General features: G+C 37.9%; 1 protein-coding gene across 2 annotated transcripts in view; it reads right to left on the bottom strand.

Annotated features, from left to right (window-relative positions):
• PRMT3 (protein arginine methyltransferase 3) overlaps nucleotides 1-24,560 on the bottom strand; it is a 54,410-nt gene that overhangs the window by 9,922 nt on the left and 19,928 nt on the right. For both annotated transcript variants that reach the window (XR_011000254.1, XM_068194176.1), the window contains exons 10-13: nucleotides 18,195-18,273; nucleotides 13,136-13,323; nucleotides 11,032-11,118; nucleotides 63-113 (exon numbers count right to left, since the gene is read on the bottom strand). Coding sequence is in view for 1 of the 2 variants with exons in the window: in XM_068194176.1 (XP_068050277.1) it covers nucleotides 63-113; nucleotides 11,032-11,118; nucleotides 13,136-13,323; nucleotides 18,195-18,273 (405 nt within the window). In the remaining variant the exon portion in view is untranslated. The remainder of the gene's footprint in view (nucleotides 1-62; nucleotides 114-11,031; nucleotides 11,119-13,135; nucleotides 13,324-18,194; nucleotides 18,274-24,560) is intronic.

The raw sequence follows: 24,560 nt of genomic DNA, 5'->3' as shown, positions 1-24,560 counted from the left end.
ACACAAAATAAAATCCTCATCTCTCAAAGACATTTTTAAAATGCATAATCCCAAATACTCACCTTGTTGTGGCAGTTCTTCTCAAAAAATACATCAAAGTAACCAGCAATTGCCTATAAAAAAGATGTGAAAATGTAAATATGATAAAGGAATAACAGTGACACTCAAGAAAAAGTCTGTGATTCATATATGCATTTACTGGAATTTCTACTTCTTTTCAAGTATTTACCAAGAGGAACAAGCTTATATTTACGCTTTCAAGTATGCTAGAAATTCTAGGTAAAACCAAAAAAAACCTGCCATTACACCTTTGCTCTACTTGAGAATATTCAGCCCACTGTAACTGCATTTTATTACACATAAGATTTTAGTATGAATTTCCAAAACAACTCACACACCTTAACTGCAACCAGAATCATATATGAGAAAACAGCCTTTTAGATGTGCAAACCCACAAGCACAAAACTCAGTCCTTGTCCTGTCCATGACCCTCAGTAAACACACCCCAAGTATCCTTCCCACAAGAGATTCTGCATGATTTGTTCATTCACTGTGTGGCTAAACAGGAATTTCCACAGAAGCTCCCTGTGAACAGAGTCAGAGTACAACCAGGCAGAGAATCCTTTTCTTCCTCTACTACACACACAGATAAGGAAAAACCTTCACAAATGCTTCCTGCTGGCCCTTCCAGCAGCTAATAGATTCTAAGAGTAACTCTCCATATGATTCCTTCTCTGTCCCTCCTGCAATCCCACTCCTAACCTCAAGAGCCTCTCTCTTCAGAGTCTAATTCATTAGTGGGACTTTTCTTCCAGCTTGAATAGTAGAAGAAATCATAGACTACTTTGGGTTGGAAGGGGCCTGAAAGATCATCTTGTTACAACTCCTGTGCTATGGGCAGGGACAACTTCCACCAAGCCAGGCTGCTCCAACCCCATCCAATCTCACCCTGAACACTTCCTGAGCTGGGGCAGCTACAGCTTCTCTGGACAACCTATGCCAGTTCCACACCACCCCCACAGGGAAGAATTTCTTCCTAATATTAATACATATAAAATGTTCACACACAAAACACTATATTGACACTATTAGTCACTCAAGTCTTTTAAAGCTGGACTGCTTTCTTGACAAGAAAATGACTTGTGAGAGTCCCAGCAACCCAAATAAACAACTGGAAGATGCTAATAAAACATCCACTTCAGTTTCACCTGTGAAATCCTGTCCACGCTCACCTTTATTTGCTTCCTCTTTAGCCTGTAAAAAGGCTAAAGTACATCAGATCCTGGCACCAAGGCAGTTGTGCTTTTCTATCACATCAGCTTGAAATAACCCAAAAAGAGTTTTTGAGTAACCACAGTGAGCTAAAGTTACTCATCTGGGTAACTTTATGGAGAGTCACTCTCCATCCCTGCCATGGGAGAAAGGGACTCTACCACATCATCTGCATCCAAAGAAAGTATGTACCAATGCAATGATGGCAAGCCTGTTCCATGAGAACTCACTGCAAACAACCCATTGTAACCTGTCTCTTACTGCACCAGGGTTCTTCTCCTAGTCCAGGACCAGGAAACTGGTTGTTCTGGAAACCTAAAAATGACAGTTTCTATAGCACACCCTTCATATAGAGTCACACAAGACAGTGATGGAAAAAAAAAGTAAAACATGTTTATAAAATTAGGGTATAGGGTTTCATCACTATGAAATATATAATATGAATAAGTCATTCTGGTATTTTTCCTCACTAGTCTAAATACAAAAAAGATGTTGCCAACACAATGAATTGCATTAAACTAGTAAAACTATGCTAAAGTACCTGCTTTTCAACAAAGGGCACTCCAGACAAGCCTGGCAAGTTCCAAATTCCAATGTGGCTAAAGAGACAAAATACAAAACAAATCGACACTGAGAGCCCTTCATGACAAATAGACGTCAGACAGTGGAAACAGTGACTCCTCCAGCCCTTTAGTAAAGTCCTATCATTCAATCTGAGAATCTCATTCCTAAGTGAATTAAAGCCTTGTCTCTAATATGCCTTTTGAGTAAAGATTGAGAAGGTTTTGACAAAGTTCTATTGACCCATCAGACTACTTTTATTGATGCACAATCTTTTCTGGACATTAGTCAGAGATTTACCAAGTCATATAAAAGATTTTTCAACCATCAGCTCAATACTGCTGGTATACTTACAAATAAAAATTAGGACATGATTACTGCAGGAAAACAAGGTTGAGACAACAAAAATACATTGAAGGGAAAAAAAATCTGGCTTCCAGAGAAAACGAGACAATCAAGCTACATCTTGGATCAAAAAGCCAAGAGCTCCAGGCAGACAGACCTAGCTAAAGTGGATGCAAATATCCATACACTTGGGTAAAAAGAGGTGACAGAAACACCCTACATGCTACCCTGAGAAAAGGCCCCAGAGAACTATTTTTTGGAGTCACATTCAGGTTGAAAAGAAACTCAGTTACAAGCAAAGTGTTCCCTGCTGCCTCTCCTGTGTTAAGGGAAACAGAATTTGTACCTTTTGTAAATTATTAGATAAATAACTATGTTTTTATTTACAGTATCAGTGGTTTCCCTATCTGAAACAACCTGAAACACTGACTTTGAATAGCTAATAGAGTAGTAATAATAATTATTACGCATCACAAAGATCACCTTAATCAGAGCTCCAGGGATTACAGAGAACAAAAGCTCTACATTGATCCATTAATTTCTTGTTATGTTCTAAAATGGATAGTGCTTCTTCAATATTGAACACTGAAATAACTGTTGAGCCAAAAGAAACCAAAAATAGAAAAAAAATTATTGCTCAAGTTCCTGAGGATATGCTCCTCTGAACAGCTCTGGGAATTCCTCAAAATTCTGTCAGTTAAAATTGGGCAGTAGAGGCACCCCAAAATTGAAACACACACTCTGGTGAGTTGTGTCAAGAGACAACCCCAGCCCTGTTTAGCTGAACAGAAATTGTATTTTTTAAGTTAAATACATTGAGGGGAGAGCTTGAATGATATTATTTTGAAAACTAACTATAAGAGCACATATTGCAATTGAGAAATCTAATTAATATATTTCATTAATTACTTTCAAAATATTTTTGAGCCAACTAAAAGATCCAACCACACACACACACTTGGTTTGACAATTTCCTTTTTGAAATTGGTTACAACTATATAATTTGTTTTTACCAACAGTGTGTTTAATCTCCATCTCTCATATTTTAAACCTTTGGGAAAATAAGAAGTCAAATACCAAACACAGTTGTTACTGACCACCTGCAAAAATTGTCTAATATTTCCTATGACAGCTATTATACAAGCCAATTACAGCTGAGGAAATTCAAAAAGCAAAAAAGCACTGAATTAATATACCCCACTTCAATGCATATAGCCTGTGGCTTACAGTTTAAAAATAAGAAACTGAAAATGTTTAAAGCTGGTGTTCAACAGAAACAATTATTTGCAAATATCCAGGGAACAATATCCATCTCAACTCTATGCCACAGCCTCCCAGTAACACCCAGCCTTCTTTTCCTCTCCCTGATTTCATATGGAGGATTTTGTTTGAGATTGCATGTGTTTGTTGCCCTGCTAGTAACATCACCCTGAAAGGCTCTCAATTTATCTAAATTAGACATTATTTTCATGAAGTAAGTTCAGTTTTATTTCTGAACACACACCCTATAGGAGCTATTAAATTCACCAGCTGTTCTCAAGAAAGTGATTGTTTTGTATGGTCCTCCAGTTTGTGTACATTCATATAAGCTCATTCAAACACAAGGCTATGCTTAAAATTTTAATTATATCGTCAGTGTTCTGAGATCTTTCTGCTTTTGAGCTGGTTTGTCATCTTTTGTCTGCCCCAAGCCAAAGGGGTCTCAAGCCAGCTACACAGATACCTACAGACTCCTTACAAAGAGCACACCAAGCCTTCCTAAAACCTACCAGGTGATTCTACAGAATGACACAATAAAGACTTGGCAGTACTGCAGAGGCTTCACAGGAAGGAATGGAGCTGGGGCAGGGTCTGGAGCACAAATCTGATGAGGATGAGCTGAGGGGGCTGGGGGGGGGGGGGGTTTAGTTGGGAAAAAAGGAGGCTCAGAGGGGACATTCTCACTCTCTACAACTCCCTAAAAAGAGGCCTTGAGAAAATGGCCTCAAGTGGCACCAAGGGAGTTTAGATTGGATATCAGGAAAATGTCTTCACTGAAAGGGCTGTCAGGTATTGGACAGACTGACCAGGAAAGCGGTGGAGTCACCATCCCTGGAGTGATTTAAGTCATGTGAATGTGGCACCTGGGGACATGGTTTAGTACTGGACTTAGAAGTGCTGGCTTAGAGGTTGGACTCAATGATCTTGAAGCTCTTTTCCAATCTAAAGAATTTTATGTATGCCTCCAGAAAGGTACTGAAGGATACAAAGGCACAACACAGTTCTAATAATCTGTCCTCTCAGTGTTGTGCAAAAAGCTTGATATAAACCATTAGAATTTCTGCTTTTACATGAAGCAGTGGGAGTCACAGAATATTCTGGGTTGCAAGGAACACATGGGGATCATTGAGCTCATGGCCCATATGGGATTAGTGCCTCAACCCTGGCATTATGAGCACCATGCTCTGACCAACTGAGCCATTGGTTCAGTCTTCCTTGAAAGACCTCTGCAAAACTAAAATCTCTGACAGCATCAGACAGGTCTGTTTCAACACACTCCAAAAACCCCAACACCAAAACAACCACCACCACTCTCAAGCTGTATTAGTATAAGCACTGCACCACTATAGATACTGATGTGTTTGGGCAAAGGAAAAAAAAGGTAGAAATAAAGTACACACACGATGCTTTTTCAATTTTATCTACCATCACTAGTCCGGTGTATTTAAAACAAGATCTCACAAATATAAAAACTGACACAAATCAAAGTTGAAATACTTGATAATAAAAAACTAGCTATAATATTGTGGGTTTGTTTACTATCTTCTTTTAAGGAAGTTATACCTTCCCTTCTTTCTTTTTGTAACTTGGTGGTGTTTATGTTGAAATGCACAATTATGTATCTCTTATTTTTAAGTGCATTTCATAGAAATACTTCTGTAAAAGTGAAGTTCAAAATATTTTCCTTTCATTTGACTTTTGAACAGTATCCCAAATTGCAGCAGCTACAATAATCACAAGCATCTATTAAATATGCAATACTACAAAGAAAGAGATTTCCAATGTCTACAACTTGAAGTAAGATTCGGTCCTCCCTTCTTGTTGTGTAATTTATCACATGCAGCAAAATATAAGAAAAAAAAATCACAAGTGGCATACTAGAAGCAATCACAGACACATGCATATTAAAATGAAATACAGGGCTGGCCAGATTTTCATTAAACATCTTTTTTATAAGTCAAACTAAACATCATTTTTACAAGTCAAACTAAAGAAAAGGAACAAGCAAGTAACTTCCCTATAAATTCTAAATGATGATCTACAACTACTGCCTTGGATTCTTTTTCTTCTTGTTTTTTATTATTTTTAAGCATAATGATAGTTGTTATTTCTCCTACAATTTCTCTCATCTTTTTGTGACACCTTTGACAGCTCATTTACAACTTCACCTACAACTAATCAGTAAGCATTTAAACCCTCTTTCGAAAAATCTTTCAAGTGCCAGTCTCCTGAATACCATGAAAGAGGAAAACAAAAAAAATACTTCTAAACTGGTAATAAATAAGTACAACTCCAGCCTGACACATGCTCGAGCCTCAAAGGACAGTAAATATTAGGAAACGCTACCAAAATATTATTATTCCTGTTCTCAAATAACTTGCCAGGAAAAAAGGTAAGCTATGAGGACAAAAACTCCAACCCCAAAACAAAGCCAATATATTTACCCAGGGAACTAAGGTGGCCAAATAAGAAATGAAAGAAACATTAAGGATTAGATATAAATTCATAGATATACATTACTGAGACTGCAGAGCAACATCGCATAAAGGTCAACAAAGAGTTCACTCAACTAAAAATAAAATACTCCTGAAATTAAAATAGCAGCCACAAACTCCTACCCGATTTTTTCAACCCCATATTTTGATGAAGAGTTCACGTAGTTTAAGGTCCTCATTCATTACTGAGGGTTTCTAAGGTGTCCATGCAAACATATGAAAAACCTGTAATTTAAGTAGGTCCTCCCAGTAAGATTCACTTGTCTTCAAACTGTTTTTCTTCCCTCCCAGCTAAATGATTACAAGACTATTTTTCTCCCCATTTATTCATGTAACATGTACCAAATATAATAAAACCACAAACAGCTGTGGTTTTATTATAAACACTCTTCCACTCAGAGCCTTTAGCCAAAATGCAAAGAAAAGTCTAAATTTTAATTCAAATACATCTGAATACTAAGGCTTTTTTCCTAAAGAAAATGGCTGTCTCTACATGCAGCATTTTAACACAACAAAACAAATGAGACTGCTCCTTTCCTTATGAGAACGCAAAGGCAGCCTTACCAATTCACTTAGGAACAAGGAAATTAAAAATTATCATCATCACTATCACCTACAGTGAGTAATTTATCATTCTTGCTCTTCACTAGTATCATGTTCCAACAGTGAGTGGCTACAACAAATACAATTAGACAGCTGGCCACAGGAGTGGGAGATAATGTGCTTTTGATGGAGTTTATCCAAGCATGGAGATGGAATGCTTGTCATCCATGCAGCAGAGTTGCTGCATTTTTATCACAGGGAAAAGAAACCCCTGGCAATTAAAACCCAGAATTTTGCGGTTTAAAGATTAATAATCTGGACGCCACTGCAGAGGAAGCTACAGATAAGCAAACAGATGAGAAGGATAAAACCTGCTTTGTAACATGGTAGAGCAGTATTTTCTTTACTCAGAAATCAAGCATTCAAGGTGGATTTAACTGTGGTACCCAAACCAGATTTCCAACTTCTAGCTTAAAAAATTTAGTTTCACACCTAAGGTTGGAACCAAAGATTCATATGGTAATACTTCTTGCTGGCTCCCAAGTGGAAGACCTGATATTAAGAAATGAAACTGCCGAACACTTAAGAAAATTTTAACAAGCAAAGATTTTTTTTTCCTTAGTCAGAATTATTTTCTCTAGTCAACTCAACTTCATTTTTCCTCCTGAAGGTTTTAATACATCAGTCACGTCCTCTAGCTCATTATCCTTCTTTCACCCCCTTCCTCCCTCCTACTTTTTATACACATACCCTCTCTTTGACAAAATCTCATGGGAGCAATGAAGAGATACTGCCATTTTCCTCTCAGGGAATATTGTTATTCAGCTAGGAAAGATCAACCTTTATGGACTCACAGGGGAAATGCTTGCAAACAAAAAGGAAAGTTTGTCAATTGATTTCTATACTGAGGGTAATCACCATTATATTTTATCTCAAAAGCTCACACAGTAATCAACTTAGAATACAATTAATGGAGTATTTTTCTAGCAGCATCTACTAACTGATATTAGCCAGATGTCTCATTAAAATCAACAGTGACAAACTCTAGCTCTTTATTAGGAAAATGCACTTCTGCAGGCTAATCGATTTTTTTTTGCTATTATCTTTGTAGGATTGAAATCAAGTCAACTTGCAATAAAAGTACTTTGGAACAATTTCATATAATGATTCCATGCAACCATTTCACATTTTGAAAATCTTTAATCTTTGAAAGCTAAAATAATTATATATAAAATTAATGCTAGAAAATGCTTCTTTGTGGCAATGCATGTGAGGAATGTAGAAAAAATTAACAGAAGCAATATATTCTCAGAAAAAAACATTAACTACCCCACCACCCGGTCTCAGAACTTCTAAAAGACTAACCAGCACATAAAAGATGACATTTAAAATGTTTCTTTTTGCTCAATCATTTTTTATTTCTTATGAGTATTAGAATTTTTTTTGGGAAGACTTATTTAATTTCTTGAACATCTGGAAGAAAAAAAAAAAAACTATTTAGAGCCTTAATAATTTTTTAAGGCTATGACTCAATGTATTACAGGAGCATCTGCAATACACTCAAGATGCACCGACAGTAAGACATGAGACTCATCTCTTATGAGCATGACTCTGCTAGGGGGTTTTTTGGTCACATAGAAGTATAAGAGTAGTTTCAAATAGGTGGAAGGACAAGCCAATCAGATGTGTCAATGCTATGCTCTTAGTTTTGTGAACTGCATAGCTTTTCTATTTTACACAAGCTCATCATAATGGCAGGGCATTCATGTCCTTAGTACATTCATCCAAACCCAGAAAACAGCTGAGGAAAAACTAAGGACGGATTTTAGAGGAATTTAACATTGTTTTACATGGGCAGATAGTGATAGGGCAACGGTTTTAAACTAAAAGAGGAGAGATTTAGAGTTGGTATTAGGAGAAATTCTTACTGTGACAATAGTGAGGCCCTGGCACAGGTTCCTCAGTGAACTGGGGATGCCCCACCCCTGCAAGTGTTCAAGGCCAGGCTGGGTGGTGCTTGGAGCAACCTGATCCAAGGGGTGGGACCCCTTGGGCATGGCAAGGGGTTGGAACTAGGTGATCTTTAGGATCCCTTTCCAAGTCAAAGCATTCTATGGTTTTGCCACAGAACCATGAAGTGCAGCCTCTCCTGCCTGATGCATCCCGGGGATGTTCCAAGCCATGACCAAAGCAGGTGTGGTAATGAGATGCTAAAAACCTGCAATTATGGTTCTGACTCCTGTCAGCTTTTCCAGCATCCTGTCCTGTTAGCAAAGACAGACAAACAGGCTGATGGGAGGAAACAGAAGACTCATAAATAATATGGCTGTTACTTCTAGAGATGCCAGCTGAGAGTTTAGCTCTTCAACCATTACATTACAGAAGAGCCCACAGCCCTTTTCTCTAACTACTAGCTAAATTACTTCCTAACAGTGCAAAGCTTCTGCAAAACCAAGTTCAGCAACAGTAGCCGTGCACTCCATGCTGCCCACACACTTCAGTGCAGGAATGTCTGCCTCACACTGCTCTGCATGCACACAATGCCCTGGGAGGGAGCACAGAAACCCACCCACACAACCAGGGACACTGCAAAGCATGAGCTGCTCTGCAAGAGGATCCCCAGAACAAATAACAGAACTATGTGCCCCTACATTTTTCAGTCGCCTGGTTTCTAAGGACAGATTATTCAACAGAGACAGTCCTAGTTCTGATGGTAACACTGCTGTGCTATCAGCAATATTAATGGCAACATCAGGAATAAGACAACCAAATCTGCTTCCACACTTCCATGGCTGAGGAAAAGCTGCTTTGAAATTAAATACAAGCATATAAAGATGGGCTTCCAATTTGCTATTTTCGTGGAGTATTCTTTGTAAATAAAGCAAAGATATCTAAAAATGTTCTTATTTGGAAAAAACCCTGGAAAATCCTAAGAGACAAGTACCAAACCCTAGAATTTTGGGAAATGTAGGCAACTTTCTCTTTTTGTGCAGAAAATGAAAAGCCAGTAGAACAACAAAATATATGCAAACAAGAAAAACATCAAATATTATTTTAAAAGGACAAATTGCAATCTTAAAGCATCTCCTCAAAAATTTCAACATAAACACTGGACTTTTATTGTTCATTTACTGCAAGGTTAGGCAGCCTGATATGATGGATGAACTGTCAACCTTCAACTAAACTTCTACAATCCATCATAGAAACTGTGGAAATTTCACTCAAAGTGTCAATAAACTTAAATGATGAAGTGAAAAATACTTTACAGCATTCTGATCATTTTTTAGAACCTGCATTAGTTGCAAAATTTCAGAAACACTGCTCTTGCTCCACTTCCCTCCCCTTCTCCTTGGAAGTCACAAAATGCTGGTATACATCTTGATTTATATGCCAATGATGCCACAGAATCACAGAACAGAAATGAAGTTTTTGTAAGAGCTTAGCACTGGGAAAAACTATGCTTATAAAATAAGCTATTTAATTTTACCCAAACATCAGAAAGATGATCAAAATTTTGTAAAGATTCCTGTGTAATCAGTTATTCAAATGTGGCCAAATTAAGAAAATTAAGCCAGGGCTGCAGTGGAGCTTGATCTCAAATCAAACCTGACTCCGCCCTGAGGTAACTAGATTTATCCTATGATACCTACCTATGATATCCTATGATAATTAAAAATTATAATGATTTAAACTATATACATGGGAAAATTTCACTTTTTGACACCAACAAACTCTTATGCAGACTGCTACTCTGCAAAAATGTTGGCAAATGCAGCAGCATGACCTAACATCCAAACCAGGAATTACATTGCCTGATGCAGACAGGCAAGATTTTGTCATCACCCTAAGCAGTTTATATCATACAGAAACAGATTCTTTGTGTCCATGTCAGATGAAGCATGCAGCTCTTCTTTGTATACTCATGCAAAATCCCAATAAACCAGCTGTAGCAGAATTATCTCAATATATCAGAAGTAAGCTAACAATTACCCCTTTACATTTGATTTTGTGATGTGATTTAAGCATGAAACTCCCAGAAGTTTCACAATACTCTAGAGAGCAAAATTTCAGTTTTTACTACTGATTTCAGAACGTAATGCTCTTTTGTCAAATTTGATGATGGTATTTTAATAAATTGTTAGAAAGCACTTAGAATTTGTATTGCATATAAAAGCAAATCACTGGCATTACTGTAAAAATTAGGCCATCCTGCCTTTGCTTATAATGTAGTATTTGAAAGATCAATGCATTACTTAGGCAAGCTAACACCAGACTTTCTTGTATTTCAGAAAATGGGCTAGAGAATAAAACAGACAGATCCCAGTGATAAGGCTCCTTATCCTTCCCTTTCCTCACCTACCTACATTGACCCCATAAGACCATTACTGGAGATTTACATCCATCTCTCGTTATAGAAAGAGCTCATCTGACACCTCTGTACTGTAGAAAGGAATGCTTCAAGGCAAGGACGGATGATAAATGAAGGATAATTAATGGATTGTCTCTTAGTCCAATGCAATAACGACCATGTATGAAGAAACTGAAATTGTCTTACTGTACACTGTGTGCTCATTGTAATGCTCAGAGTGAAATCTGAAGAGAATTCCAAGTCTGGAGTGGATGCAGTATTGCAGTCGATATGCTGTCAAAAAGGGTAATAAAATTCTGTCAGTAATGGTGAGGAATGTCAATTAAGATCTCCCTTTAGACGAAGGTTGTTCAGTTGTTCTCATTATGAGAGAACTTTTGTAAGGCAATACTATTGCAGCTTTCCAAAATTGGGAAGAGACTAAAAAACATGTGACAAAACACCTGAAACTCCTCTTCCTCACATGCCCAAATAAACAGACACTTTGACTAGCAGTGGTATGGAACTACACATAGAGGCTCATTCTGTTCAGGAAAATTGCTTCTTGATGGCAGCTGCCCCTTGTTGAGAGTAAGCAGCTTTCACAGGCATCTTGACCTGTTTTACCCCTTGTTCATGTAGTCACATGGTAAACTACAGCATCAAACAGGTGTGGGTTGAAACCAGGGGATTTTGATTTGCCAGATTGGCTTTGTATCCATCTCAGAATAAATGAGGTTGAAAAAGACCTTTAGAGGATCCCCTTTGCAGTCTTTCACTGGACTTGCTCCAGGACAGTCATCTCACTCCTGCCACAGGGAGCATGAGATTGGACAGGGCACTCCAGAATTCACCTCCCTGGTGTACAGCCAACTCCCTGGGGTGCAAGAGAAGATGCATCTCTCTTGAGCTGCTGGTGATAAGTCTTCCTCCTAATGCAGCCTAGGAGGCTGCTGGCTGCCTCTGCCACAAGGGTGTGCTTTACCAGCTCATGTTCAGCTTGGTGTCAACCAGAACCCCCAAATTCATCTCTGCAGAGCTGCTTTCCAGCCAGGAAGTCCCCAGCCTCTGTGGATACATGGGGTTATTCTTCCCTCCTCTCTGCAGGATTTCTGCATCCAGCTCTGGGGTCCTCAGCACAGGAGGGACATGGAGCTGTTGGAGTGAGTCCAGAGGAGGCCACAAAGGTAATGCAGCACCTCTCCTGTGAGGAAGGGCTGAGAGAACTGGGATTGGTCAGCCTGGAAAAGAGAAGGCTTTGGGGGTGACCTAACTGTGGCCTCCAGTACCTGAACAGAGCCTGCAAGAAAGATGGAGAGAGACTTTTCACAAGAGCATGGAGTGGTAAAGGGGAATGGATTCAAACTAGAAGAGGTTAGATTTAGATTTGGTATTAGGAAGAAATTCTTTACTCTAGGGTAGTGAAGCCCTGGCACAGGCTGTTCAGGGAAGCTGTGGCTGCCCGATCTCTGGAATTGTTCAAGGCCAGCTTGCAGGGAGGTCTGAGCAACCTAGGATAGTGGAAGGTGTCCCTGCCCACAGCAGGGAGCTGGATGATCTTTAACCCAAAGCCTTCTATGAATTTTCATGCTGCCTTGTCTTTCTTTAGGGAATGTTTTGCTTCCTGAAAAGTTACACTATGAACTATACAGAACAAGAAGCACCTGATGTCAGCAAACACACCAAAGTACCTTCTGTAATAATCATAATGATGAATGGGAACATTTTTGAACTTTCCCTACAAAACATAATCCATTTGTTCTGTGGGATACCTAATGATTAAAATAATTTACCTATAATGCCACTGTTCCACTCATTAATTTTACTACTTTGTACTGTAACTCCAGTAAACAAGCACATGCATTGATTTTAAGTTATTGTAAAAATCGTGACAGCTAAATGAGAACAAATGAATATAAAGCCATTCAGTACAACACTTATGCTACATGCTGCATGATGACAAAATTTGATAAGCCATCTGAGCTGGACAGTGACTGCTCATGACAGCATGGATTAGAAAGGGATATGCATGCACTGTTACCAGTAGAGCATTGCCAAAGTAAATTTGGCTTTGGATAGAAGAAATCATAGAACAGAACAGTCTAAATATGGGAAAATTACCTTACTAAAAGCTCAAAGTTGGTAAAATAGCAATTAATATAAACCTTCCAGTCTTAGCAGCAAGAAGCTTACTGCACTTTTATAATTTTGAAGATGCCAAAGTTTGTGTGTGCCATGTGAATTTTTTGCCCCTCCTCCATACACCAAGAAAAATTCTCATCTGCCTCCTCAGCATTAAGTAATATGGTACCTTAATGACACTGGCTGTGGATATCAGTGTGTTTGGATCCAGCACCTCCACAACAGCTTCTGGAATGACAGCTTTCTTCATACAAGACATATCAAAGCCGTACACATCTTCCCAGAAAAGCAGCTTGTCCACATGTTTATTCATATCCCCAACAGCTACCAGACTGATGGTGCACAAGTCAGGATAAACTGTAACAACAGAAACAGAGCAGTGAAATTTTATTTTACACACATAGAGGACTTTTTTACTCCTTTGTCTAAAAGTGATAACATCTCAAAAGAATAAAAAAAACCCCTTTTTTAGCTCTTGGACAAGGCACTTTTTCTGCTACTTTACTTTTTAGAATCCCATTTGTCCACAGAAGAGACTACACACAAAAATTGAATTTTCACACACTAGTCTGGTATTTCCTATTCATAACAAAATATCTTTGTAGTTGAATCTCACTACCAGGAAATTACTGGAAACTTGATGTCTGAAGAAAATAATTTGGAACAGCCTATTCTGGCTTCTATGCAGAGACTAATCTAAAATATATTCCATAACAGTAGACAGACACCCAAACAGAAATTTAGGCAAGGGCTTTGTAATAACAGGAAATGTCTATGAAAAGACCTTATTTTCAGAAAAAAAAGCATACATTCTTACTCAAGTGTTTTATTCCTGTTTGCTATCAGCTCTGGCTGATTCTTACCTTACAACCTAAAAAAATATTCTAGATACTGGAAATAACCACTTTTCTGTCTGCATCTGAAGAGTTGGAAGTGGCCCAACAGACAGAAGAGAACCTCATGGATTCCATCCCTCCCTCTCACTTTCAGGATAAAGCCATAATTTTACACTATTTTCACATTTGTGCTTTTCCTTCTTCCAAAAACATCTTCAGAAAAAGTAACTTTTTATAGCTTTTACAAATAGTAGTGGAAGACTGACATTTTTAACAGCTGCCAACAAACTCAGTCAATCTCTTGGCAATCTCACCTGACTGGAAAACTCACAAAGAACAGCTGCTATGTACATGGCTGTCTATAACCCTAACAAATAGTAAAATAAGCTCAATTTATATTTAGCTAGGGTTCTTTTCACAAAGAAATTCCCATGTTTTGTTCTTCAGAGTTTTAAAGCCTCTAAAGTCATATACATTGAATTCTTGACCAGATTTCAGAAAAAAAAGTCAACTAAAACACCCTATTTAATGTAATTTTATTTTATATTAATACATGAAAGGGGCAGTGTTAATACAACGGAAGCCAAGTTTCTTTCTTCCTCCCCAGAATCTGGTGAACTGTAAAATTAATTTTGTCTTCAGCTCTGCTTGAAATTATAGTTTATCAAAATGAATAAATCATTGGTATAGCATGGTAGGTCAGAAAAGCAGTATTTTCCACCTTGCAAAACACTGAAGATAGAGGCAGCAAATTGAAATTAGACCTTTCATATAGTAAGAACAGTTTTAGGCCAAAGAAAATATTATTATAAATAGTGATTGTAAAGAAAAACCTTCTCTAAAGAAGGTTTTTTTGTTCTATGAAGACATTAAAGTACTGACACTGACATTTTTCTCACTTGCTGACTATTTAAAACAGAATAAATAAATATCAGCAAGCTGAAATTGGAATCCCATTGGTAAACTATCATCACTCCTACTTTGCAGCTGAGGAAATCAGAGCAGAAGTTGTCTCCAGGAACAGCCTACAACTCACTCAGCAGCACAAAGACAGTTTGAAAAGAATCCTAACAGGAAGATGGTTAAACTGTCCTGTCCAAAACAAATCACTTGGTTCCAGCACACCTGACAGCTATCACACAAGCACAAAACATCCCCATCTGTGGTAGTGGGAGTATCTGCAGGTAGTTTCTGAAGCCATCACTGAGTGAAGACTGTTTCTGCAAGCTTCCCCACGGCTGTTTTACAGTGTGTATGTACAACACTGGGCTTTGCCTCACAGCATTCACACCTTCAACAGCAACCACTGATGGTCCAGAAATTAAAAGACAGTGTGATACAAAAAACAAAAGCAAGGGATAAGAGCCTTTAAGGGATTATTTTTTAGGGGAATGGTTTTCACAGGATGCAATGGTATGGTGAGAATAGAGATGAAAAGACTGGCAGTCCTTGGTTACAGAACACACAGGAGCATTGGAGTGCCACTGGAAATGAAAATTAAACCCACAACAATACGTGATCAACTACTTTACAAACTTCCTTCCTCTGACTAGTGCAAATTTCTGGGACATTCTGTAAACCAAAGAGAAATTTAATCACCTCTATCAAGCATAAAATATTTGAACTGGATCATAGTAAATTTTTATTAAATCTTTGTTCTCACAGCAAATCCTTAAATCAGCAGTGGAACTCATGGTTGATTATACAATGTGCATAAGAACAAGGGAAAATGTATACACAAAATGCTCCAATTTAATCTGCATTTTCACTATTAATAGCAGCAAAAGAAGACAATGTCTACTTAGACTTCACAAAAAGAAATCTGTGTTCCACCAACAGGGCTCAGGCAGAAGACTACAGAGATTCATTAATTTCCAGACCCACCCATGTCCTATACACTGTACTGAGATTTGACTGAAAATGTTAGCAAAGCTATCTGAATCATCTAAACACTGGAGTTTTGTACATATTTAAAAGCACCTGCAAAAAACTGCATTTGCCATTTCCTCGTTACCCTTGATTTCCCTGGAAATCCTCTGCTCTTTCAGTAATACCTTCCTGTGCAATCCTGACAGACAAGTCATTTTTTTCCCCATTAAGCTTATAATTCAGTAATTATTCCTTCTCACAGGTGAAATGAGGAAAATGCTGATTGGACAAGAGCAAACACTCCTCCGAGCTCTCCCAGATTCATCACTTTGACCATCTGTGTCCTTCTCGACTCAGTGCCCACAAGCCATCCGTCACCAGAACAGCTCACGTGGTGGGGAGAACATGATGGGAAATCCTTCAGCCCTCAGCAATGCCTCACAAACTTCAGGATGCTGAAGGGGAAGACAGCAATCCTCCAGATACACAGCAGTAACTCCATGTAAGTACCATCATCATTTTGAGTGAAGGAGCATTATATTTTGGATGAATTATGTTTCGAATGACACCTTCCTTATCTTTGTCACCCCATGACAATGTGAACTGGACTCAAATGTGTGAAAAAATCTATACTTGAGCAACAGTTCTAAAGAACAAACAGATGGGCCCTGGGCAGCAAAAATGTTATGTTCCCAAACAAAGCTATTCTATACTGTACACGTTACCCTAGACAATTTGGCACAATCCACCCCAGCATGCCAATAGGCTGAACTGAAGTAATGATGATATGACTGACTGAACACATATCTGGAAATCTGGATTCTATTCCCGGCTCAGTCACTGAAAGATCTGGTCAAACTGCAGCTGCTGCTATTGCTTTTTTCAGCTTTCAAACATCCTCTGTAATAATGATCTTGGGCTCAATAGTACCAAGTGCCTTTAGACATAATTAAGCAGATTCAGGAGTTTCTTTGGTAAGGTTTCACCTCAGAGTGAACTCTTAGTTCTGGCTCATCTGGATTTGGATGTGCAATTCAGTTGCGCTGCAGAAGACTCTGTGCTGCTAAGCAGCCTTCTCATGGACCCAGGGCACAACCTTTCACCTGCTGGACAAGCTGGCAGAGGAAAGCAACTGCAAGCACCTTAATGAAACCGCTGACAGAACTGAAAATCCCATCGGTGCCTATACAACACTGTGTGCTTTAGCAAAAAACAAAGAAGGGCCCAAGACCATTGTCAGACCCCAAAGGATGAGTGTACTGCAGAACCAGGACACCCCACCTCTCAAAGGAATCTCTGGGAGTAACAAACCAAGAGCAAACCTACCTACAATACAGTTTAAACAGAGGTCAGAAATTTCTGGCCATTTTCAGAAGGCTTTGGAAGTAGTAGCTAAACATAAAATGTTTCCTTACGATTTTAGAGAATGTCTCTGGATTTAATTGTATTCCAGTATAAAATTATCAGCACATATCTACACAGAGTACACACCTATGTTCCTGATGTGGCCGGACTATTCTGCATTACTGAAAACTCTTATTCTGTCACATTGCTCAAGTGGCTAGTAAATATTCTAAGATATCTCTTGCTTGTATATTCAGCTTTGTGAACAACTGCATAAACCCCATTTTTCCTACGGCACTCAGTAGTATACAAAAGCTCACCGCAACCAGAGGGAAGCACTGCAGCAAGCACTGTGACACAGTCATTAATCCAGTCATTAGGTCAGTGTAGTGAAACTGTGTGCATGGTTAGCACAAAAGAGGAAAAAAACCCCAGACTGATGACTACAACTGAAAAAAGGTCAATATGAAATACAATACTGACAAAGGAATTAAGCACATGCAGAACTCATGCACAAAACTGCATCAGGGAATAAATACTTACAGGCATTTAAATATTGCTTAAGATGACATTATCTAAGCTACTTAAATGAGTAAAAGAACTCCAAAGCAAGCACTTTTGTTTTGTCACAGCCCTACCCTCAAGCAATAAAAATAAAGAACATATTACCACCAGAATAAATATGCTGAACCGAAACAGTGTAATTCCAATTTCTTATTTCATATGTTTGAAACTATGTCCTCCCCACACAACTTCCCTCCCTCAGGAAAACACCCTATCCACTTTTCCTCTAATCCACAATAGCTTACTCAAACAGCATCACATCTTACAGGATAAAACTTATTTTCCTCTGTTCATAGCTATGCAGAAACTTGGATTTCAGGGGGGGAAAACAAATGCCCACATATGTGGGAAGAAATAGGGAGGAAAAATTTAGTCTATACTTAAGAATAAATAGCCCCCTCCATTCTTAAAAACACCATTAACTTGAGACCTTGGTACCCCATCTAATGTTCTCCTACTGCCTATACAGTAAATTAATGCCTTGAAGCTCCTACTAATGGAAACATTTTTCACTGAGACTGGCAACTTTCTCATCCATACATAGCTCATTCTAAGGCTATGAGTTCATTTAGCTTATCCCCAGAGCTAAATTTATTAAAAGAACTGGGCACCAACCTGAGCCTCCCTCTGCCAGGTACTTGTCCTTTGCATAGATGACAGAATCCAGCATTGACTCAAAGAGAAGGAAATAACCCTGTTTGCAGAAAAGGGAAAGAATTTAGAAATCATTGTGTTTCTTATACTTAATCATTCTACAGAGAGGCTTTATCAACACAGTTTAAGGACATTATAAGCCCATTCACCCAGAGAGCTTTTCAACAACAGCACCGTCACTTCAAAACTTGTTATATAAAGTATCATCTTTAATTTCCCAAACTGCAAGTATGTAGCACACAGAGAAAATAAATACACCATCTACACCAAAAATTACCCAACAAGAGTCCTACAACATCAAAAGACATTGAATTCAACTCAAAGCAAGTGAAAAGCTGCATGTATTGATTTTTTAGTAATAACTGTGAGGTTCCAAGAAAAATAAAAATAAAAAAAAACATTCCCCTTCAGATCTGCAAGTAACACTAAAACTATTGTCAGAGAAAGGCCAAATGGAATGCATCTTTGCTTCTTCATATTTGCAACCTTGTGGTGCCCTGTATCACCCTGGGCACTGCTCACAAAGAGAGGTGGAAATAAATCATGTACCAAACATTGGTTCTCTGGGTGTTCTACAACATTTAGCAGCACCCAGACTTGCAAAATTTCTAGGATAAAAATGGTAACAACTAGATTTGCACAGGGCTTTTTTGTGTTGGAATTAATTTTATGGCACAGGATACTGCTATTGGTGTTTAGAATAATTTATTGTAAACTTCAATAATTCATTTGCTGAAACAGGGAAACATTCCTTATTTGAATATTTGAGATATTAAAAAACTCAAATAGAAATATCAAATAAAGTTAGCATTTTATAGAGAATATCCCCTTTCTCAACTACTTCTAAACAAACTGCACATTTATCAGACATACAGCCCTTTGTTTCCCCATTGATATACTGATTTTATACTGTTCCTGTCCTCCATATTTGAGCATTGTTACTCAATACTGTAACATTCTTTCATCTACATCCTCACAACACCAAATCAGTTAAGACAAACACCAACAAAGGTTTTGAATTTTCATTTACTTAAATGAAAATTCCATTTTCATTTTACTTAAAACATAGCTTAGCCATATGGCTTGATTTAGTTAGCAAGAACAAAATGGACAACCGAAGTCCAGACTTTGGACCTGCAGTCCTACAAGCCCAGACAGCAGTAATTTACCAAAGAAAAGCTAGGAAGCTGCAGCAGGGAAGTTTCAGATTGGATATTAGGAAAAATTTCTTCACTGAAATGGTTATCAAACACTGCAACAGGCTTGCCCAGGGCAGCCCTGGAGGGATCTAAAAGTCATGTGAATGTGACACCTGGGGACATGATTTAGTGCTGGACTTTGAAGTGCTGGGTTGGACTCAATGAACTTACAAAAATGCTTAAACTTTAGAATTGCTTATAAGTGCCATTTTCTGCAGCCTTCTGAGGAAAAAAAAAAAAAAACAAAACTGAAAACCCCAGAAACTTGAAGCATGACATATCTGTATTCAAAAACAGTGTGAAAATAATGGCCATGTCATTGTCTCAATCTGTTTCTTCTGCTAATAGTGCTTCACTGAAAACTTTTCTTCCCAATCTTGCCTGTTTTTCTACTTTATTGCCCAACTTCTGTACATCCTTAGAATAAGTCCCAGAAGGAAGACTACTACTTTGTGAGCAATGAGATTGTTAGTAAGCTTTGCTGAACAGCTGAAAAGGCCTGGAGCTCCAGTTGCATCAGGCAGGAATAATTTGTTGCCCACAGCAAGTCAAAAGCACAGAATGGAACCACAGGTTTCTTTTTTATATGGTTGTGGCTTAAAAATAGAATATGTTTAGCTCACAAAAAGTATTTTTAGATGCCTTTAACTGAAAATTAGTTTTTTTTCACACTATTTTAAAGGTAACCTCTAGGACATATTGAAGACTAGTCACTAGCAAGAGTCGGTAATTCACAAAGTGACATCTTTATGGATTAGTTCTTCAGTTCTTTCTTTGTGCCCACTAACTATGCCTGCCAACCTGTGCAAGGAGTATAGCTGGAAAACACTCTCTCAGGAGAAATACAGATAAATTCTCACCATTTTTCCCCTGACCTTTCCACTCTGGCATTGCTGGTTCTCCCCCTACTCCCAGTTCTCTCTCCCCTCCACTTATTACAGCATTCCTCTAAGTTACATAAACCATCAATGGTACTGAATCAAGTAATTTACTGCTTGCACCAAAACATTTTGCTCAGTGTGCTGTGATCATCTGTAGTGTAAGTTAGATTGCAATTCACAGCCTGCTGCCCCACCTGTAGGAGAGCCTTTTGAAAAGATAATTACACCTGACATTTTTCCCTGGGATGCTGTGGGGAACTCTTGCTTCACCCCCAAAAATGGTCAAGGGTTTATTTTTTCTTAAGCATGTAGTGACATCCTCAAAATCAATCACTGCAAAGAGATCTCTATGATACAAATCTGTGAGCTGCATATTATTAGTACAATCTTGGTAGTGGCTAAACTACAACACCTAAAAGGTGACATTCTCTGTTAAAGACAACCTGAACGCACAGAACACCTTAAATTTCATGTTGTCTCATTACACGTTTTCTACTAAAAAGCTGGTCTTTTCCTTCTCAGAAGGAACATAAACTCCTTATTTTTTGTATTTGCAAAGCTGAAACAAAATGTTCTCCAGCTAACAACAAAGCCCATATAAACAGATCTGGACAGGAACAGAAATACACAGCACTGTCAGTAACTCCGTTCAAGCACACACCTGCCCTGCTTCATGTCTGCCCAAGGAGACACCCAATGAATCCATTAGGAATGTGAATATTGCTACATTTCTTATATATCCTTTATATCTGTATTCTGTGGTCTTAACACAATTATAATAGGCTCCTAGATCTTTGATGCCTTAATATTCTGCATTGTTAATTTTTTCCCTATTATTCAAATATAATACAGCACTGTCATATTCATTTTCATTTTAATACAAAGCTACAAAAGTATTTTACCAACTGATCAAAATATAAGCATTCAAGATCTTTTAGCTTTAGTGTTTCAGTATTTACATGGTAATCTTTGTAGAGAAAAAAAGTTTAAATTCTTTAAAAGCATCAAAAAGTGGATTAGCATGTTTGCAACAGCAAGAATTAGCAGAATTGTTTGTACAGCTGAAAAAACCTGTGTAAAGACAGAATTTGGAAGGATTGTTTAACTACTTGAATAAGCATTGTGTTTCCCCTCCACTTGCTATCAAAGATGCATTTTATTATTTTCTATAACATTATTGAACCTGGTCTGGTTTTCAGATTCAGTAAGGCCCAATACTGAACATTTAATGAGATGAAAAACAGCTATCAAAGCACTGGCCCAGAGAGTCGACTTTATCTTTTTTAATCCCCAGTGGTATAAAAAAAGTGCATTATTGTCTTAAACTGAAGATTTCAACTGCAAGATTTCCACTGGCCTTCACAGTAATGCAAGTTACACAAGGTATGCAACACAGATAGGACAATAGATTCTGATCTCTAACACAAAATTTAATCTGGCATTAACAAATGCACAAAACTGATGTGGCCCACTCTATGTCATGAAAAAATATATTTTATTTGACAAAATTCCCTCCAAACCTGTAGCACACTTAAATGACAAGCAGCAGCTATGCATAAATACTTCAGCATGCTCTGCTGCAGCACCATCTCCCACATGATAAGTTTGCCTTCATGCTGATCTCTCATGTACATTTTAATTTTAAAAAAGGAGGAAGTAATTCATTAGTGACAGAGCAAGCTCACACATTTCAGCATCACAGCTTGAATTTGTCATTATGTTCTTTCCTTAAACCAATAAAAATAAGAACACCAAATGGGAAGATATGAAGAGCAGAAATGTGATCCCCATTTACTAGTGCAGACAAAAAAAAATCATACAAGGAAATAACTGTGTATCTCTCACAGAAATAGGGGAAAGGAAGGAGAGAGAAGATGGTTTCCAGTGTTTCAGACATGCACACTTCCTTTTCTTTTCCCTAGATCTTGAATGCCTCCATTCACAGCCCATCCTTATGTAATTTCAACATTATTTTTAAAAAAAGAGAAAGAAATACAAAGAACGAGAAGAAAAAGGACCAAAGAAAATATTAGCTATCTGACCAAAGATAGGATTAAAAGTCAAGTACTGGGTTGTATCCTAAGTGTATTTTAATCTGACAATCCATCTCTTCCCCAGTTTTATCTTGTTTAACTTCGCTGCATATTCAGTACCATAAAGCACTGCATAAAAAACCCAATTTATGACTACATGTTATACATTACCACTATTTGAGACAACCATCTCAGGCAATTGTCTCTCAGTAGAGCCCCTGTACAAACAAGAAATGCAGCTATTCTCAAGTGAATAAAACTAGCAACTTTTAGCTTTATAGTTTTAGCTAGAGAAAGGAAGCAAAAACCATACCGATGGCAAGAAAAATCTGCACACAGATGTAGCTGTGCAAGAACATTCCAGAAAAGCATTGCATACATTTAGTTTCTTTCTGCACTCATCTTTTCAATGAGCAGCCTATGAAGTTTATAATTACCCTACCTAAATATGGGAGCAATAATTCAGTCACTTTTGTATGGTCATATTTTCCTGCCCAGGAATACATGTAAGTCTACATGCTGAATAAGAAGTAAGAAATTTATCTGTAGGTGACTTATGATACAAGCAGAAAAGTAACAAAATGTGAGAGCCTGGTAATAGTATACAAATCTTTAGTTACACAAATTAAGGTTTTTTAAAGGTTTTACATATCAGAGCTCTAGGCAGGCAGGATGATGTATCAGAAGCTTGCAGCCCTGACACAAACCATCAAACAGTCCTGGACATGGAAACCTCCACAAAAACAAGGTCAGCAGTGGTATTTTATATAAAATCCACCCATTCTTACATCCAAAAAACCTTTCTCCAAGAACTGACAGACTTTGTCCTTAGAGAATCTATTTGGTTATTAGCACAGACTACTACCTGGTCATTCTTGTACTCTTTCTCAAGGCAATGTGGTTCACTGGGTGAAGTGGCCCTTCAGCCCATCTGCTCTCCCTTGTGCTCCTGGCTCACAGCACACAGGAAGTCCCTTGTGTCAGGTTGCAGACTTCACTGAAGTTTTGTTAAAAACACTGTCCAGCTGTCTCTGGAGTGAAAGTCTGAACAGCTTTATCTGGGCCACTGGATGTCCAAGGGACCCTCAATCTTCAGCAACCTGCCTTTTGGACAACAAGAGAACAGCTCACACCTCCCACTGCCTTCCTCTGCATTTTACACACTGGGTTGAATTGAACACAATCACAGAAATGCCCTGGTCTGATGCTGACATTGTCAAACACACAAACTTCAGATGCCACAAGCTGAATTTAGAATGTTACAAACAAGTTCATTGCTAATTTCTTTCACAGGCTTAACTAAAACCACTGAAGATATGGCTGCTCTTCATTCAGCCTCTAAACCTGCAACATGGAAGAAACATCCAGAGGAATTTAAATTGGGAAAGTATTATTTTGGAAGATGGTAAGTATGCATTTGAAATACAAATTTCTACATAGACATACAAGCACTCACACACACCTGCCCACTGTGTAATATTTAAGATGCGTCTCCCATTTTTCCATAATTTAAGGGAACAAATTTATAAATGAAAGAGAGGGAAGAAGAGCAAGCAGTTTGTGGCAGTCATAAGTCACTTCTGCAATTAAGTAAATGATCATCAGAAACCATCACACTGAGATGCTCATAATGGAGTGCTGAACCTTTTACAAGACATTGCTCTATGTGACAGCTTTTTCAGAAAGCCTAGTCTACAAACAGTCCTGGGAGAATGCAGTATTTTTCCTCTCTCTTGCCTCATATTTGTTTTTAATTTTCTGATGTTCCAGACACAGCTCTTAAAAAAAAACACAAACAAAAAAAAAAAAAAAAAAAAAAACAAAAAACAAACAAACAAAAAAAACCACCAAAAAAACCTGGTTTTAAGCAGCATTCTGTACTAAAAAAAACAAAGCTATGACTCCACCAAAGATTTGATATTCACTAAATAAATCTAAAAGCAGTTTGTTTTCTAAACTGAAACTGCAACTTTTCATATTTTTGTTGCAAAGAAAAACATGAGAATTTTCCTGCCAGTCCATACAGATTCTCTGCATGAAGAGGCAAAATCTGACATATACTGAATTCTTTTTCACTCTCATGCTCACATATTAAGAACTGATTTCACACTGTATGATGTAGAGAAGGAAATGAAAAAGCAAATTCACACAAGAAAGCCAGACAAAGAAGAATCTTCATCTGCATTAGACAACATAATGTTCCTTTCTAGACAG

The sequence above is a fragment of the Anomalospiza imberbis genome, chromosome 6 (assembly GCF_031753505.1).
Source record: "Anomalospiza imberbis isolate Cuckoo-Finch-1a 21T00152 chromosome 6, ASM3175350v1, whole genome shotgun sequence".
In the NCBI taxonomy this organism is placed as follows: Eukaryota; Metazoa; Chordata; class Aves; order Passeriformes; family Viduidae; genus Anomalospiza; species Anomalospiza imberbis.
The sequence above is the reverse complement of the archived record's forward strand: the minus strand, read 5'-3'. Positions and strand labels throughout refer to the sequence as shown.